This window comes from Cebus imitator, unplaced genomic scaffold (assembly GCF_001604975.1).
Source record: "Cebus imitator isolate Cc_AM_T3 unplaced genomic scaffold, Cebus_imitator-1.0 Scaffold446, whole genome shotgun sequence".
In the NCBI taxonomy this organism is placed as follows: Eukaryota; Metazoa; Chordata; class Mammalia; order Primates; family Cebidae; genus Cebus; species Cebus imitator.
This window is the reverse complement of record NW_016107761.1, coordinates 1643199-1661454: the sequence shown is the minus strand read 5'-3', so window position 1 is coordinate 1661454 and position 18256 is coordinate 1643199. Positions and strand designations below refer to the sequence as shown.

Genomic DNA, 18256 nt, shown 5'->3' with positions numbered 1-18256 from the left:
GCTATATAAACTGTATCTGTTTAAAAAGCAAACAAACTAGAAATAAGTGTGTTTAGCCTTGGAGAAGTGTTAAACATTGTATGCAAATGTAGTTACCAGCTACTGGTGATCTGTTGTGTGGAGAATTGGCTGAAAGTCTGTAACTTCGTTGGCTTCCTTCCTGGAACTGTAATGATTACACTACACATTTTCAATGTTACCCTTTGATTCCTATGCAGATACTTCATTTACTCCAGAGTGTCCAGAGATTGACCAATCGGACAGGATAGACTGCACACCCGGCCAGGCGGTGACAGAGGTCAGAGAAATAAGGTCCTTTTGGTGGCCTACTGGATGTTATTGAAAAGCAATGAATATGTGAAGTGGGGAAAGGGTGGGGTGGCATGGCTTCTGGGCCTCTGATTTGTTTGGAATTATTTCTTTCTTATCTTACTGAAATAACAATATTAAGAATGTGAGGGAAGCAGGGTTGAGAAAAAGGAAGAGTAGGAAAAGCTAACAAGAATGTTAATCTGTGTATTATAAAGTCTAAAGTGGAGGGTGATTACAGGTGTTAGAAATGTACCTTAGATGTGATTTCAAGGATTGTGGTAGAAAAGTTAAATGTTTGTGGGCTAGACTGTGTATTCTTTGAGAATAGAAGTCATTAACCACATGCAAATAGGCAAATCAATAGTGATAGAAAATAGATTAGCATTTACCTGAGTTACTGGCTGAGTCACTTGCAGAACTCAGGCAAGTTGTCACAACAAGAACCTTCTGGAATTATGTTATTGGCAATAGAGGTCCCAATGAACATGTGGTAAAGAACACAAGTTTTCTCCCCGAGCAGCTTCTGTAGAATATCGGCTACCTGAACCCTGCTTAGTTGTGACTTATGACTTTCTCATAAAAATTGTATATATTTATATATTTAAACTTTATTTCTTTACCCCGTATTCTACATTCTATATCTTCTTGAGATATTAATTAGGTTAATTGAATTTTAGGTTAAATTTTAAACAATATTGACATTTTGATAATTTTGAATCTTCTTGTTATAAAAACATATAAAGTATCTCTATTTCAGCTTTTTTCATATATATATATATTTCTTTCTTTTCTTTTTCTTTTTTATTTCTTTTTTTGAGACAGAATTTTGCTCTTGTTGCCCAGGCTGGAGTGCAATGGTGCAATCTGGGCTCACTGCAACCTGCACCTCCTGGGTTCAAGCAATTCTCCTGCCTCGGTCTCCCGAGTTGCTGGGATTACAGGCATATGCCACCACGCCCAGCTAATTTTGTATCTTTAGTAGAGACGGGGTTTCTCCACATTGGTAAGGCTGGTTTTGAATTCCTGACCTCAGGTGATCTGCACGCCTCGGCCTCCCAAAGGGCTGGGATTATTATTATTATTTTTTGAGACAGTTTTACTCTGTTGCCCAGGCTGGAATGCAATGGCAAGATCTCAGCTCACTGCAGCCTCCGCCTCCTGGTTTCAAGACATTCTTGTGCCTCAGCCTCCTGAGTAGCTGCGATTACAGGTGCACACCACCATGCCCTGCTAATTTTTGTATATTTAGTAGAGACAGGGCTTCACCGTGTTGGCCAGGCTGGTCTTGAACTCCTGATCCCAAGTGAGGCCTTAGTCTCCCAAAGTGCTGGGATTACAGGTATAATCGTGCTGCTATAAACAGCAGGATTCAACAAAAATTTGCATCAAATTTACATGTCTTTGGGTGAACACTTGGAAGAATTTCTATTGGCTCTCTACCTAAGGATGGAACTTCTGGTCCATGGGATATGCACATGTTTAACTGTAGCTGACACTGCAAAATCGTTTTTCAAAGTATTTGTATCAATTTGCATTTTTTTTAGTAGCATATAAGTGTTCATTTGCTCTACATCCTAATCAATGCTTGGTGTTTACTCCTTTTTCAATTTAACCATCTATGGTTTTAATTTTCGTGTCTCTCATGACTAATGAGGTTAAACATCTTTAGAAATGCTTATTGGCTAGTTGGATAATCATATTTATGAAATGTCTTTTTAATTTTTTGCCTTTTTTTCTACTGAACTGTTCACCTTTTTTATTGCTTTGTAGTAGTCATTTATGTATTCTGGGTTCAAATCATTTGTTAGATATATATCTTAGTCTATGGTTTGCCCTTTAATTATTTTAATGGTGACTGTTGATGACAAATAGTTCATAATTTTAAAACATTTCACTTTATCACTTTTTCAACGGTTAGTTCATTTCATATTCTATTTAGGAATTCTTGCCTACTCCAAGATCATAAAAATATATTACTATTTTTCCCTTAAAAGCATTATTGTTTTATCTTTCGAATTTAGATCTTTAACAAGTACAGTACTGATTTTTATATAAGGTAACAAGTAAGAATCCAGAAACATTTTTTTTTTCTTTTTTTGAGACAGAGTCTTGCTCTGTCACCCAGGCTGAAGTGCAGTTGGGTGATCTCTGCTTACTGCAACCTCTGCCTTCCAGGTTCAAGCAATTCTCTTGCCTCAGCCTCCTGAGTAGCTGGGATTACAGGTGTGTGCCACCATGTCTGGCTAATTTTTTGTATTTTTAGTAGAGATGGGGTTTCACCATGTTGGTCAGGCTGGTCTTGAACTCTGACCTCTTGATTTGCCCACCTCCACCTCCCAGAGTGCTGGGATTACAGGTGTAAGCCACCACACCCAGCCCAGAAACATTTATTTTTCTTGAATATTTAATAGATCCATCACCACTTATTGAATTGACCATCTTTTTCTCTCTGCATTTTAGTGACACCTTTACTGTAAATCATGTCTTTATAGGTATGGATCTGCTTCTGGAATCTATTTGTTCAATTATTAGTTTGTTCTTTTGCCAGTACCACATTGCCTTAATTACTATTGCTTTATGATAGGTCTTAATGTGTGGTTGTAGAAATCCTCCAAATCATTCTTGCTTTTCTACAAGATTGCCTAACTTACTCTTTGCCCTGTAGATCTCTGAATACATTTTAATTTTCATGTCTGTCATAACAGCCTGACAGTTTTTTCACAAAACCCGCTAGAAATTTTATTGTGATTGCATAAAATTTGCAGGTTAAATTTGGGAAAATTACCATCTTTATAAGGGTGAATACTTCAATCCCTAAACATGATATATCCTTCTATGTACTGAGATTTTAGTACATTTTTGATATAGGGCCTTTGCTACATTTTTTTCTATTTGATTCTCTTCAAGTTTTATTCTTAAATTTTAATTTTCTGTTTCTCTGTTTTTGATATGTAGATTTAAAATTGATTTTTGAATACTGATATTGTAACTAGAAATCTTAAATTTACTTATTAATTGTCCTAGTTTGTAGACACTTGTTGTTTTCTGGTATGTTATTTGCAAATAATAACAATTGGAAGTTTTTTCCAATGTGCATTCCATTTCCTTCCATATCTTTTAATTCACAGGTTACAAGATTCTCTTTTCTTTCTAAATTGTCAATATAGTTTGAGACAGTTTATCTCAAAGTCAATATGCAGCTATAGTAGGTTTTAGAAAATAAAACTTTCTGGAGACTGATTTGAACTAATCCTAATAAATAACATTGCAATAAAATACTAATTATAGAAGTGGAATTTCCTGGTTTTGGAAGAAGTTGGTTACATGTAATTTACAGATTTTTTTTTTTTTTTTTTGAGACAGAGTTTCGCTCTTGTTGCCCAGGCTGGAGTGCAATGGCTCGATCTCAGCTCACTGCAGCCTTCCCCGGGTTCAAGTGATTCTTCTGCCTCAGCCTCCCAAGTAGCTGGGATTATAGGCATGTGCCACCATGCCAGGCTAATTTTTTGTATTTATAGTAGAGATGAGATTTCTCCATGTTGGTCTGTCTGGTCTTGAACTCCCGACCTCAGGTGATCCTTCTGCTTGGCCTCCCAAGGTGCTGAGATTACAGGCATGAGCCACCGTGCTGGCCTCATTTACAGATTTTAAGCATCTATCAGAGACTGTATTGAAGAAATCCCTGCATCAAATGGAAGTTGTACTAGACAATTTCCAAGTTAATTTTTAATTTTTAAATTATATTAATTAATAATTTCTGATTAAAAATGACATAAAATCTATTTGGCAGATAACTGGAGAATGCTCAAGTTTGGTGTGACAGAAAGAATAGAGAGCGGGAGACTTATTGTGAGTCAACTGCTATATCCCAGGCATGAGTTCATGAGAGTCTGTGTTACCGTAACTCATGCCTGGACTATAGTAGTGTCTCATACGTCTCCCTGTCTCCATTCTAAATCCACAAGGAAGAGATGTGGGGACTGAAATGTTGGATAGTAATTGCCACTGGGGTTTGACCTTCGGTATCTGGGATATTGGTAATGGTTGAAAACTGAAGTAGCAATGTTAGGGCAGACTGCTTACCTAAATGTTTATTGCTTTTTATAGAGGTCTGTGAACTTTGAAACAATTTATGACAATGAAACTGATCTTTTGAATTACGCTGACCCCAGTTTCAGAGGGAGCAGAGGTACTTAATGTGTGACTTAGCAAAATCAGTTATCCGTGGGCCATCCAGACCTGCAAATTCTTTCTTCACTGATCCCTTCCAGCCTTTTTTGTTATCGGAAGAGAATGAGACAGGAATGTTAATTAGATCTATGGAGAATTAAAAAGTACATTAAAAAAGATTGTATGGTTATAATGTTATTGTTTTGTTTATTTTATTTTATTTTTATTTTTTTGAGATGGAGTCTCACACTATCGCTCGGGCTGGAGTGCAATGGCGTGATCACAGCTCACTGCAACTTCCGCCTCCGGGGTTCACACAATTCTCCTGCCTCAGCCTCCACAGTAGCTAGGATTACAGGAGTACACTACCACAACTGGCTAATTTTTTGTAGTTTTAGTAGATACGGGGTTTCAGTGTGTTAGCCAGACTGGTCTGGAACTCCTGACCTAGTGATCCGCCTGCCTCGCCCTCCCAAAGTGCTGGGATTACAGCTGTGAGCCACAAACCTGGACTGTTTTGTTTATAATAGGTATGAAGGACTGACTTAAGTTATATTCACGTTGTGGCTTTTCAGGAAAATAACATCAGATGTTAGCATCTAAAATACTTGTCAGTACTATGCCTTTTTCAAATGAGTAGTGTTGTGATATATTCTTGTTTCTGGTGTCAAAATCTACACTGAACCCAGTTCTTTAACAGGAAAGATTCAGACATTACAGCTGTGTACAGAATAAAATGAGAAAGTATTAATGTTTCCTGTCTATCTCGAAATCCCCTCCCCCAAAATCATCCAGAATCAAATAAATAGCTCAGTGTATATCCTTCTCCTGATCTTTCTAAACTTTTACACCTATATGTTTATTTTATTTTAACAAAAATTTTATCATAGTATATATTTTTTCCAACTTGCTTTTTAAATTTAAGGCATTGAAATTTACATTATTATATTTTTAAAATAGGTTGCTTCTGTTGAAATTATCATATGATTTTCTTTTGTCAGTGTTGTGAATTACATTAAAATATTTCTTAATTTAGAACCATTCTAACTTTTGCTTGATAAGACCTATTCGTATGTTATGTAGTAATTCTTTTAATACGTGAATGAATTCAAATTGATCATATTTTATTGAAATTTTACACATCTATGTTTTTCTAAGTAAAATGGGCCTATATATTCTTGTTTGTTTGTTTCTCTGGACTGTCCTTATTCAGTTTGCTACCAGAATTAATCTAGTTTCATAAAATAAATTAGTAAACTTTCCACCTTTTTCTATATTCTGAAAATATAATGTATATAATATAAGGACATTGTATTCTTCAATTCATTTGGGCAAGATTTTTTTTTTTTTTTAGAAAGATTCTTAACTATCACAGTTTTTCATGATTACTGGTCATTTCAGGTTTTCTATATCTTCTGATACAATTTTGATTATTTAAACTTTTACTATGTAAAGATTCATTTAATTTAGAGTTTCACATTCATTGGCTAATATTTGTCACAAATAGGTTTTCTCATGATTCTTATTCTTTATATCTGTTGTCATTTTTCATTTTTGTTTTAAATCTTGTTTTTTTCCCTTTTTTATCAAAATAAGACTTGATAAGGTATTTCTATTTCCTTAATCTTTCCAAAGAAACTCTTAGATTGATAACAAAACATATCCTCACACTACAGTAATATCAGTGTGGAATTACAACAGGAATGACATATAAGCCATTAGTATATAATAGGAAGTCCTAAAATACATATTCACATGTTCATATATGTGCCCTTAAATTTAGTTTGTAATAAAATGACACTGCAAATCAGTGGTGGAAACAAGCTTGATTTGATTAATGGTGGTGTCTGCCCCCCGTCCTTGCTGACAGCCCTGTGCCCCTGGAATCTGGACGAATTCCTTAACAGAGCAGGCACTCAATGGATGTTTTGAATGATGAATGTAGTTACTTGCTTCTTCGTAGTTACTGCTTTTGTTTTTATTCTATTACATACTTTTTGTGGGTTTGTTTTCTACTTTTCTACTGTCTTCGGTTGTAAACTGAGTTGTTCATGGTCCGTGACATTTTCTTTGTTTTTCTCTCCCTCACCTGTCTTCTTTTTCCTTCTGGAGTCTTCTAGTTGAGTGCTGCTATCTGAGTCTATCTGTCACTTCACCTACTCTTTCTTTTATATTTTCCATTGCTTTATCTTTTTGTATTATTTTCTGGGATAATCTGAAACTTGATTTTTAAAGTTTTCTTTCATAACATTTCTCTTTCATTGTTTTCTTTTGTAATTCAGTTGAAATATTAAGGAGTTTTAAATCTTGTTCAAAATCTTAAAATTACACATTCCTCATTTTTTTTTTAATGCAAGAGATGTGGTTTGACTCTGTGTCCCCACCCAAATCTCACCTTGAATTGTAATACTTCCAGTGTGTCAAGGGTGGGCCAGGCAGAGATAATTGAATCATGGGGTCAGTTTCCCCCATACTGTTCTCATGTTAGTGAATAAGTCTCATGAGATCTGATGGTTTTGTAAAGGGGAATTCCCCTGCATAAGCTCTCTTGCCTGCTGCCATTTAAGATGTCCCTTTGCACTTCCTTCGTCTTCCACCATAATTGTGAGGCCTCCCCTGCCATGTGGAACTGTGAGTCCATTAAATGTCTTTCCTTTATAAATTACACAGTCTTGGGTATGTTTTTATTAGCAGCATGAGAACTGACGAATACAGAAAATTGGTACCAGGTAGTGGGGTGTTGCTGTAAAGATACCTGAAAATGTGGAAGTAACTTTGGAGCTGGGTAACAGGCTGAGATAGAAACAGTTTGAAAGGCTCAGAAGAGGACAGGAAGATGTGGGAAAGTTGGAACTTCCTAGAGACTTGTTGAATGGCTTTGACCAAATGCTGCTTGTCTCAGATGGAGATGAGGAACTTATTGGGAATTGGAATAAAGGTGACTCTTGCTTTGTTATAGTAGAGACTCGTGGCATTTTGCCCCTACTATAGAGATCTGTGAAACTTTGAACTTGAGAGAGATGATTTAGGTTCCTGGCAGAAGAAATTTCTAAGCAGCAAAATGTTCAAGAGGTGAGTTGGGTGCTGTTAAAGGAATTCAGCTTATGTATTCACAGAGATATGGTTTGGAATTGGAACTTATGTTTAAAAGTGAAGCAGAGCATAAAAGTTCAGAAGCTTTGCAGCCAGATGATGTAATAGACAAGAAAAACCAATTTTCTGATGAGAAGTTCAAGCCAGCTGCAGAAATTTGCATAAATAATAAGGAGCCAAATGTTAATTACAAGACAATGGGGAAAATGTCTCCACAGCATGTCAGAGGTCTTCACAGAGTCCTTTCCATTACAGGCCAGGAGGCCTAGGAGGAAAAGATGGTTTCATTGGCCTGACTCCCTCTGCTCTGTGCAGCCTAGGGACTTGGTATCCTGTGTCACAGCAGCTCCAACCATAGCTAAAAGGGGCCAAGGTACAGCTTGGGCCCTAGCTTCAGAGTGTGTAAGCCCCAAGTCTTGGCTGCTTCTACATGGTGTTGAGCCTATGGGTGCACAGAAGTCAAGAATCAAGGTTTAGGAACCTCTACCTAGATTTCAAAGGACATATGGAAATGCCTGGATCTCTAGGCAGAAGTTTTCTGCATGGGTGGGGTACTTATGGAGAGCCTCTGCTATGGCAGTGCGGAAGAGAAATGTGGGGTCAGAGCCCCCATACAGGGCCCCCACTGGGGCACAGCCTAGTGAAGTGGTGAGAAGAGAGCCACTGTCCTCCTGCCCACAGAATGGTAGATCCACTGACAGCTTGCACTGTGTGCAACAGACACTCAATGCCATCCCAAGAAAGCAGCCAGGAGGGTGGCTGTACCTGCAGAGCCACAGGGGCAGAGCTGCCCAAGGCTGTGGGAGCCCATTTCTAGCATCAGCATGACCTGGATGTGAGACATAGAGTCAAAGGAGATTCTTTTAGAGCTTTAGGATTTGACTTCCTTGTTGGACTTCAGACTTGCATGGTGTTTGTAACCCCTTCATTTTGAACAATTTCTCCCATTTGGAATGGGTATATTTACCCAATACATGTACCCTCATTGTACCTAGGAAGTAACTAACTTGCTTTTGATTTTACAGGCTCATAGGTGGAAGGGCCTTGCCTTATCTTAGATAAGACTTTGGTCTTGTACTTTTGGATTAATGCTGGAATGAGTTAAGATTTTAAGGGACTATTGGAAGGGCATGATTGTGTTTTGAAATGTGAGGACATGAGATTTGAGAGGAGCCAGGTGCAGAAGGGCATGGTTTGGCTCTGTGTTCCCACCTAAATCTCACCTTGAATTGTAATTGAATTTCATTTGTAGTTGTAACTGTAATTGAAATTCAATTGTAGGCTGGGCACAGTGTAATTCCAGCGCTTTGGGAGGTTGAGGCGGGCAGATCACCTGAGGTCAGGAGTTCGAGGCCAGCCTGACTAACATGGTGAAACCCTGTCTCTTCTAAAATACAAAAATTAGCTAGGTGTGGTGGTGGGAGTTTGTAATCCAAGCTATTTGGGAGGCTGAGGCAGCAGAATCACTTGAACCTGGGAGGCAGAGGTTGCAGTGAGCCGAGATGGTACCATTGCACTCCAGACTGGGCAACAAGAATGAAACTCTGTCTCAAAATAAAAAGAGTATTCAATTGTAATTGAATTTCTGGCTGGCCATATTGCATTTTATTTTGCTATTTTATAAAAAGATTTGTAATTTTTTTCTTAAAATTATTTCTGTCATTTCATGTAAATTTAGTTAGGTGAGGAAGGTGAATGCCTGTGTTTATTCTAACACATTGGTCCCAGTTCCTATTTGTTTTATTTATCATAACAAAATAATTTTATGTAAATTAATCTGAAAATTATAAGATCTTTACAAAATAAATCTTGCTAAATAACAACAAAAGAATATTCATAATCAAACCACTCAGAAAAATCCACATGTGGTTTGTTTTTGCCTTGGACATAGTATAGACATTGTGAATTTTTGTGTTACACTCTGTCCTAGTTTTAATTGTCTCTAGTTTTCTTAGCTTCACCTTTTTTATTTTTTGGAAATACTTTTCTTTTTTGCTGTATTGTTAGCCATTTGCATGCCTCTTCCTCATGGGAAAGTCCAGATTGCTTGGACTGGCTTCCAGGCCACTCATGGTTAAAAATCCTATGTGATTTCCAGCTTCATTCTCAAACTCAGTGTCTTTGGCACAAGAAATGTGTGGTTTTCTTGAGTTTGTCATGCATTGCTGCTTTCTCTGCCAGGAATACTGTTCTTCTAACTTCCCTTGGTACTTTATGACGGGACTTACCTTTCATTTACCTGGAAACGCTCCCCACCCCACTCCAAGCCTACTAGGCTGGGTCCAGTGACTGTGTGTTCCCTCAGCTCCTGGGCACACTTGGTAGAGCCCTCTTATCATCATACTGTATGTAATTGCTTTCCTCGTTGTATAGATTTGCCACTAGACAGTAAGTTTGCAGAAGGCACAAGCTATATCTTATTTATCTGTGTTATAGTTCCATGTCTGGTAGATAATACATATTGCACAGTTGGATAGATACATGAGTAAATAAAGAATAAGTTAATGAATGTAATTATAATTCTCCTTGGAATAAAATGGGTTATAAATAAGTAGACAGATGATACTTTCCTTCCCTCACTTTATATACTGCTAATTCTGTGTCATTGTTACAGGATACCTGCAGATGGAAATATAGGTGCTGCTGGTCACCTGTGGCAGATGCCAATGTCCCTAGGTGCTTCTTCCCCAGGAACTGGGGCTATGAAGCCAGGAATGGCCATACAAATACAAGCACAAGTGAGCACTGCCCTGATGTAGCTCCCCGGGAACAGCTTCTAGTGTATGTTAGAACTGTCTTTCTGACTGTCTTTGTTAACTGCAAAATAAAATAAAAGCTAAAATTTGGCTAGGTGTGATGGCTCACACCTGTAATCCCAGCATTTTGGGAGGCCGAGGAGGGCAAATTACGAGGTCAGGAGTTTGCGACCAGCCTGGCAAACATGGTGAAACCCTGTCTCTACCAAAAATACAAAAATGAGCTGGGTGTGATGGTGGGTGCCTGTAATCCCAACCACTTGGGAAGCTGAAGTAGGAGAATCATTTGAACCCGGGAGGCAGAGGTTGCAGTGAGCCTTGCACTCCTGGGTGACAGGGCGAGACTCCATCTCAAAAAAAAAATGCTAAAAGTCAGTCTCTTTCTCTCTCTCCCCATATTCTGTCACCCCTAGGATTTACCGCCCAGTTGAAAAGGTTGCCATCCCCATCTCTGTTTGGATATGATGTCGACACCACCCTTTTCACAGCTGAATATCAGACATCCAATAGGTTTCATTTTAAGGTGAGTTTGGGAGTGACTGCTAAATATATTTCTGAAGAAAGCAGTATGCCCACATTGGGCTTGAAGTGTGGAGGCAGAAAGTACCTCTCTCCCACTCTGCAGGAATCTCTGGATGGGATGGGCAGGCTAATTTTTATTTGATGGGGCACACATAATTGGGTGATTTCGAAAATCAGGAACTACAGTGTCAAGAACTGGAAGCTATTCTCAGGGGGCATTATTTGAGATGGAAGATCTTGTATAGCTCTATCTACAAGGAACTGGTCTTATCTGCAGTTGTCCCTTCTGTTTTTCTTTTGACAGATCACTGACTTTAATAACATACGCTATGAAGTTTCCCATGAAAATGTTAAGACAGTTAATAGCACTGTTAATGCCACCAATTTGAGCTATTACATGGAGGTTACTGATAAACCTTTCAGCATCAAAATAGTGAGGACAAGCAACGGAAGAGTCTTGTGAGCTTTTTGACCCTCTTTGTGCATCTTTGAACACGCAGTTCCAATATTACTCGTTCTGATTTACCGTGGTTGGGCAGTGAAATAAGTACAACTAGAGGAAATGTTTGAATATCAGAAAAATGTCAAGGCTTTTGCTGTAAAATAACAGTGTTAGTCTATCATGCTTCTAAAACAAAGAATACTAAAATGTAATACTAAAATGTTTGCTGTTATATAAGTATATATAATATACTTATATATAATATTATATTAATATCATAGATCATATATTAAATGTCTTAATATACAAATATGTCATATTAACTATATTTACATATATTTATAGATTATATATCTATGTAATCATATGCATTTATATTAAATATACATTTTAATATATATTTAATATGCATTAATATATTAAATATATAAAATATATTTTACATAATAAATGTTTTTATTTATATAACATATTTATTTAAAATTTAATAATACATATTTATATATTACATATATAATATATGTAATATATTTATCTACTTGTATAATATATAGTTATATATACACATAAATATACTTGTGGTTTACATATGTTGTAAAATAGAGGGTTTTATTGTTTTAAATTATTATTCATACTGGAACTCAAACTTCATTGTCTATCATTTAAATTATTTACTGTGAATCTTACTATCAAACAATGATCAACAGTTTGAACTTAATTCAGAAATTGTGCTGGGGAAAATAGAAGTATTAGTGTCAGTAAAACCAGTATTCACATCCTGGCACCAGCAGATAACAGTCAGCTCAGCTGTGTTATGTATCAGGCAAAATATCTCTCCTCAACAGTATCAGTTTCTTTTTCCAAAAAAGGGGAATCAAAATATCCACTTTTGCTAGAGGCAATGCGATGTTGTTTATAAGGCACCCAGAGTGGTGCCTGGAATGCAGTAGATACACATTAAATGTGAAGTCAACTCTGCTCTCTTTCCCCAATTATCCAGTCTGAGCTCCTGGCATTCTGCCACTAATGCTATCTTCCTCTGGAATCAAAGAACCAGAGGTGCCCTAGAAAGGCCTTCTAAGGTAGCATGAAAATTGTTGATAATGCCTGAAACAACAGATGTCTAAGTTATGTGGAAAGGAGAAGATAGCTTTCTGGCAGAGGAAAGAGTGTTTTCAGTGATTCTTGCTCTGCTTACCCCATGGCCCAGGTTGGACACGAGCATTGGGCCCCTCCAGTTTGCCCAGCAGTACCTGCAGCTGTCTTTCCGACTGCCCAGTGCCAATGTGTATGGGCTGGGAGAACATGTGCACCAGCAATACCTCCACAACATGACCTGGAAGACCTGGCCCATCTTCACCCGGGATGCCACCCCCACTGAGGTGAGGTGCCTTTCCTCCTGAGTATTGCCCACGGTAAGGGCTACCATCCTTCCTTTCCTAAAAGTAGCCTGCAGGAATACATCTGTATCTTACTTTGCTCATTTTAGATATGTTGATGTTGAGGAATATTTGTTGTTGAGGCCCATAAAGTCAGGAATATAGCAATATTAGAAATAAAAAAATTTAAATTAGAAATTTTCTAGCAATTAGAAATGTAGCATTTAAACAAATCTGACTTAAATGGGATATATAATTTCATGATTATATTAGAATCTAGTGTATATTAGAAAATACTTCTGCCAAATTGCTATGTCTTGGTTTAATAACTGAAGGGAGGAGAGCTTCAGCAGGAGCCATGCTCAGCAGAACTTGATGGACTAAACATGTCTCTTTGACAGCTTCCATGCTGTTCTAGGTGTTTGCTTGTGAAAGTATGTTTCAGAGATGTCAGCATTGGCGTCACCTGGGAGGCTGTTACAAATGCAGAATCCCAGGCCATAGCCCAGGCCTACTGGATCCAAATCTGCATTTTAACAAGATCCCCAGGTGACTCACATTCATATTGAAGTGTGAGAAGGACTGCTTTAGAGCTTATCTGGAGTGAAGGACAAGTTTCTTTCTCTTAAAAAAAAAAATCCATCATGGGCAATAATTTTGTAAAATACAATTAAAATATATTACTGGGAAAATGAAATAAAATAAAACCCAAAGACATACCAAAAAGGCCTGCATTTTCAGTTGAACAGACTAAAATCACCCTTTTCAATTCCTATAAAATAATTTCTAAACTGACTTTTGGTTTTCATACTTGTCTTGTGGCTGACTGATAACAAGGGGTTTGGGGCGGTATCATGGACAACGCTTTGAGTCACATAGGTTTGTAGAGGACGCCTTGAAGCCTCCATTGTGCTGATCATATTTCTTGGATTTGTGCAAGAGCTGAAGGTTGAAGTATGGTACAAGGGAGAGAGCGAGCTGACATTTTACAGTTCATATTCGGCAGGAGATGAACAAAGCAAGTAGCACATTAACCTGCAGCTCAGCTACCAGCATCTGATGCAATGGAGGGAGTGAACTTGCTGAGCAAAGACAGAAAAGCAATGACCAACACATTCAATAAATTTTTGGTTAAGGGCCCTGGCAAATATTGAATACTAAGAATCGTACTACATTTGACTTTCTATAGCTGACATTCCTAAATTGTATAGTCACAAATTAGATGTAATGCCTTCCATCCTTCCTGTTTTTCTTTTCTTTTTTCTTTCCTTTCTCTCCTGCTGTTTTCTTTCTTAAAATTTTTTTTTAAAAAACCTTGTCTGTATTCTACCCAAGTGTGATGCCATTAGTTTTCCTGGCTGAAATTTTACATCTAGCCAAGGCTTACTGGTCTTCCCAATTTTGCAAATTATGTTGATTCTCTTTTTCCTTCTCCTGGTAATTACCTTTATTGGAGTTATTGCCTTATGCTGCGGCTAAGGTTGACACGGTCACACCGGGAACTTGTAAAATGTTCTCCGTATTCTAATCTCAACATCTTTTGTTCTTATAGCACTTAGAGATATACACACACACATTATCTCTTTTTATGTCAGTGCTCATCACAGATTTGTCACAGATTCAATATTTTTTGTCTCTTTTTTATTAGTTTTAAGGCTTTTTTCACTACTTATTATATGCTAGCTATAGAAATACTAGAAAATAAAACTAGGCATAAAAAATTCAAAATTACATATTACCATAACTTTCTGCTAATATTTTGGTATATATCATAGCAAATATGTTTCAATGTTTACAAGATAACTTGATTGAATTATAATTTATAGGCCATAAAATTCACCTGTTTTAAGTGTGCAGTTCAATGACTTTGAGCACATTTACTGAGTTGTGCCAGCATCATCATAATCCAGTTCTATAACTTTGGCATCACCCCAATAAAATCCCTTCTGGGCTTTGAGACTTAAACTCCAGAGCTTACTTCAGCCCTAGCCAGTTACTAATCTACTTTCTGTCCCTATAGATTTGACTTTTCTAGATATTTCATATAAATGAAATCATAAAATATATGGTTGTTTGTGTCTGTTTCTTTCCTTTAGCATAACACTTTTAAAGGTTTATTCATGTTGTAGTGTGTATAATTATTTTATTTATTATCATTGAATGGAGTTCTATTTTATAGATATATCATATTTTATTTATCATTTTCCACTTGATAATATCATTTCAATGCCTTTTTGATACAATGTTAAACTACATGAAGTGTTGACTAAGTATATGTTATAGATGGCTTTTGAATTTATTTTCGGGTGAATGGAAACTTTCTTAACACATAACACTATTACTTTTCTTCTGTTTTACTGACAGGGCATGATTAATCTGTACGGAGCTCATACATTCTTCTTATGCCTTGAAGACACCAGTGGCTCCTCTTTTGGAGTGTTTCTGATGAACAGTAATGCCATGGGTAGGAAGCATCTTTTTGTCTTCTGTAGGTAGGGATATGTTTTAGGATTCTGCTTTTATAAAAAATTACTTTTATGGTGAGATCACTGTTGAACAGAAGGCATATTGAGCCTATAGTACTTTTGTTGAAACTGGAACCGGAAAATAGGTTAACCTGTCTGCAAATCCAGGTTATTATTTTCACTGAAAACCATTTTGGGGGTCCTCTTTGACATAATGTTTTCCCTCATAGTCTGTAGAAAACAGGATCCACTGATAGACACATTCCAAAATTTCCTGTAGATTTCAACATGTAAAGTGTGCTTTCTGTCTGTAGGCAACAAGGCTGTGTTTTGTAGGCTACTTCTCACAGCCCATAGCCCACCAGAGGCTATGAGAAGGCTCTTTCCCCCTCCAGAATCTTCGTCCTCCAGCTTCTGGATTAGTAGCACTCCAAAAAGCATTTTTATTTATTTTTAAATATTTAATTATAGTCAAACTCATCTAATAAAGTTTTTAAAACTTTTTTTCGGGGTGAAGCCACTCACAAAACCCAAAAGTTTTTTTTTTTTTTTTTTTTTGTGTTTCGCTCTTGTTACCCAGGCTGGAGCGCAATGGCGCGATCTCGGCTCACCGCAACCTCCGCCTCCTGGGTTCAGGCAATTCTCCTGCCTCAGCCTCCTGAGTAGCTGGGATTACAGGCATGCACCACCATGCCCAGCTAATTTTTTGTATTTTCAGTAGAGACGGGGTTTCACCATGTTGACCAGGATGGTCTTGATCTCTTGACCTCGTGATCCACCCGCCTCGGCCTCTCAAAGTGCTGGGATTACAGGCGTGAGCCACCGCACCCGGCCTAAGTTTGTATTTTTATGTGGCCAGGTTAAAATGAAATTTGTTTTTCTTCCGTTTTTTTTTTTTTTTTTTTGAGACGGAGTCTTGCTCTGTTGCCCAGGCTAGAGTGCAGTGGCACAATCTTATCTCCCTGCAACCTCCACCATGCGGGTTCAAGCAATTCTCCTGCCTCAGCCTCCTGAGTAGCGGGGATTACAGACACGTGCCACCACACCAGCCAAATTTTTGCTTTTTTAGTAGAAATGGGGTTTCACCATGTTGGTCAGGGTGGTTTCAAACCCCTGCAATTGTGATCTGCCCACCTTGGCCTCCCAAAGTGCTGGGATTCCAGGCCTGAACCACTATACCTGGCCTCTTCTTTCTCTTAAAAAACAAACAAACAAAAAAATTCCCTCAATTCTTCATTGGTTTCTCACACATTCAGTATTTGTATAAACTCCAACAACAATCCTCTGATAAAAAGAACAGTGTGATTTTCATCCCCTTCAAAATGAGACTGAGATTCTTTTAGATGGCTCAGCTATTCATACTCTAGAGAAGACTCTATTTCCAACCATAAGATTCTAATAAATCTCATTTTAATCTTTTCAGAGGTTACCCTTCAGCCAGCTCCTGCGATCACTTACCGCACAATTGGGGGCGTTCTTGACTTTTATGTATTCCTAGGAAACACTCCAGAACAAGTGGTTCAGGAATACTTGGAGGTTTGTTTTTGCATTTAGATAGTCATTATTTACTGCTATTATCTCATATACTCATTATAAATTAATAAGAGAAAAATAAAAGTTATTAGTAAACTGTATGGATTATAAATGCTGGGATAGTGAGTCTTTCATCCATTGTTTATTTATTTTCATGACCTTTATTGGATGCTTTCTGCATGCCAAAGAGACTCTGTGTAAGGCCTGAGAAATGCAAAAAGAAATCAGACACCATCCTACTTTCAAGTAACTCGCAGTCCATTCATGTATCCCACAAATCAGCAAAGCTTATTCATTCAATAAATTAAAATTCAGTGAAAAGGAACTACCTGAATAAACTTTGCTATTTATATTTGACTCAAATTACAGAAAAGGAAGAAACTTGAGGTTGGGATCGGTGGCTCACACCTGTAATCCCAGCACTTTGGGAGGCTGAGGTGGGCAGATCACAAGGTCAGGAGTTCAAGACCAGCCTGGCTAATGTGGTGAAACCCTGCCTCTACTAAAAATACAAAAATTAGCCAGGCATGGTGGCATGTACCTGTAGTCCCAGCTACTCGGAAGACTGAGGCAGGAGAATCACTTGAGCCCAGGAGGCGGAGGTTGAGGTGAACCAAGATCACACCACTGTCCTCCAGCATGGGCAACAGCGAGACTCCAACTCAAAAAACAAAACAAAACAAAACAGAACAAAAAACAAAAAATTAGCTGGGTGTGGTGTTGTGTGCCTGTAATCCTAATCCTAATCCCATAAATTCTTATTCCTTTTCTCTTTGCACATACCACTATCAGAAATTATATTAGACATTTATTTATTTCCTCTAAGTTCTCCGAGGGCAGGAGCTGTGTTTGCTCTGTGCCACTGTATTCCAAATGCCCTTCTTAGTCCTTGCCACACTGTGAACATATACTCAGAAAAACACTTACAGAATAATGAATGTTACCAGCTTTCCTGTAAGATGACACCATTATCGAAACATTTTCTGCAAATCTTATTAGTGTCTGATGTTGGGAATACATTTATGTACTTAGTAAAGAAGGATGTGATTGTGGGATTTCACAAGTTATTCTAGAAGATTACTCTTAACTCTGGCGTTTTCAGCTCTGGAAACCATAGAAAATGAAAGGGAGCTAATGTTTCCAGTGTTGGGCCTGGACACTTACTTACTTATCTTTTCAGCTTGTTGGACGGCCATTCTTGCCTTCCTATTGGAGTCTTGGGTTCCAGCTTAGTCGCAGGGATTATGGTGGCATCAACAAATTGAAAGAAGTTGTAAGCCGAAATCGTTTAGCTGAGATACCGTATGTAAGTTGGAACTTCTTTTACCATGCATTTGACACCATTTCCCAGTTTTATTTTTTTCATTGAATTCAATTTATTAGGAGAAATGTAGGTAAATCAATAGATTGATAGACAGGCACACTTGCTGTCCGAAATTTGCATGTTAAGTTATGTATCTGATTATGAAAAGTATACGGTTAATAAAGTCAGATAGATATGGCTTTGAATTTTAGCTTTACCTCTTCATAGCAATGTTGGCTAATTAATTAAAATCTCCGAGTCTTAGTTTCCACTTTTATAGA

The 18256-nt window shown here is 37.5% G+C and overlaps 1 protein-coding gene across 1 annotated transcript in view; it reads left to right on the top strand.

The window, feature by feature from the left end:
• The window catches only part of LOC108291166 (probable maltase-glucoamylase 2), a 124983-nt gene that overhangs the window by 7865 nt on the left and 98862 nt on the right, over nucleotides 1-18256 (top strand). The window contains 8 exon segments of the mRNA XM_017511348.2: nucleotides 219-298; nucleotides 10190-10313; nucleotides 10745-10854; nucleotides 11158-11312; nucleotides 12506-12677; nucleotides 15039-15138; nucleotides 16563-16675; nucleotides 17853-17978. Of these exon segments, the coding sequence (XP_017366837.1) occupies nucleotides 219-298; nucleotides 10190-10313; nucleotides 10745-10854; nucleotides 11158-11312; nucleotides 12506-12677; nucleotides 15039-15138; nucleotides 16563-16675; nucleotides 17853-17978 (980 nt within the window).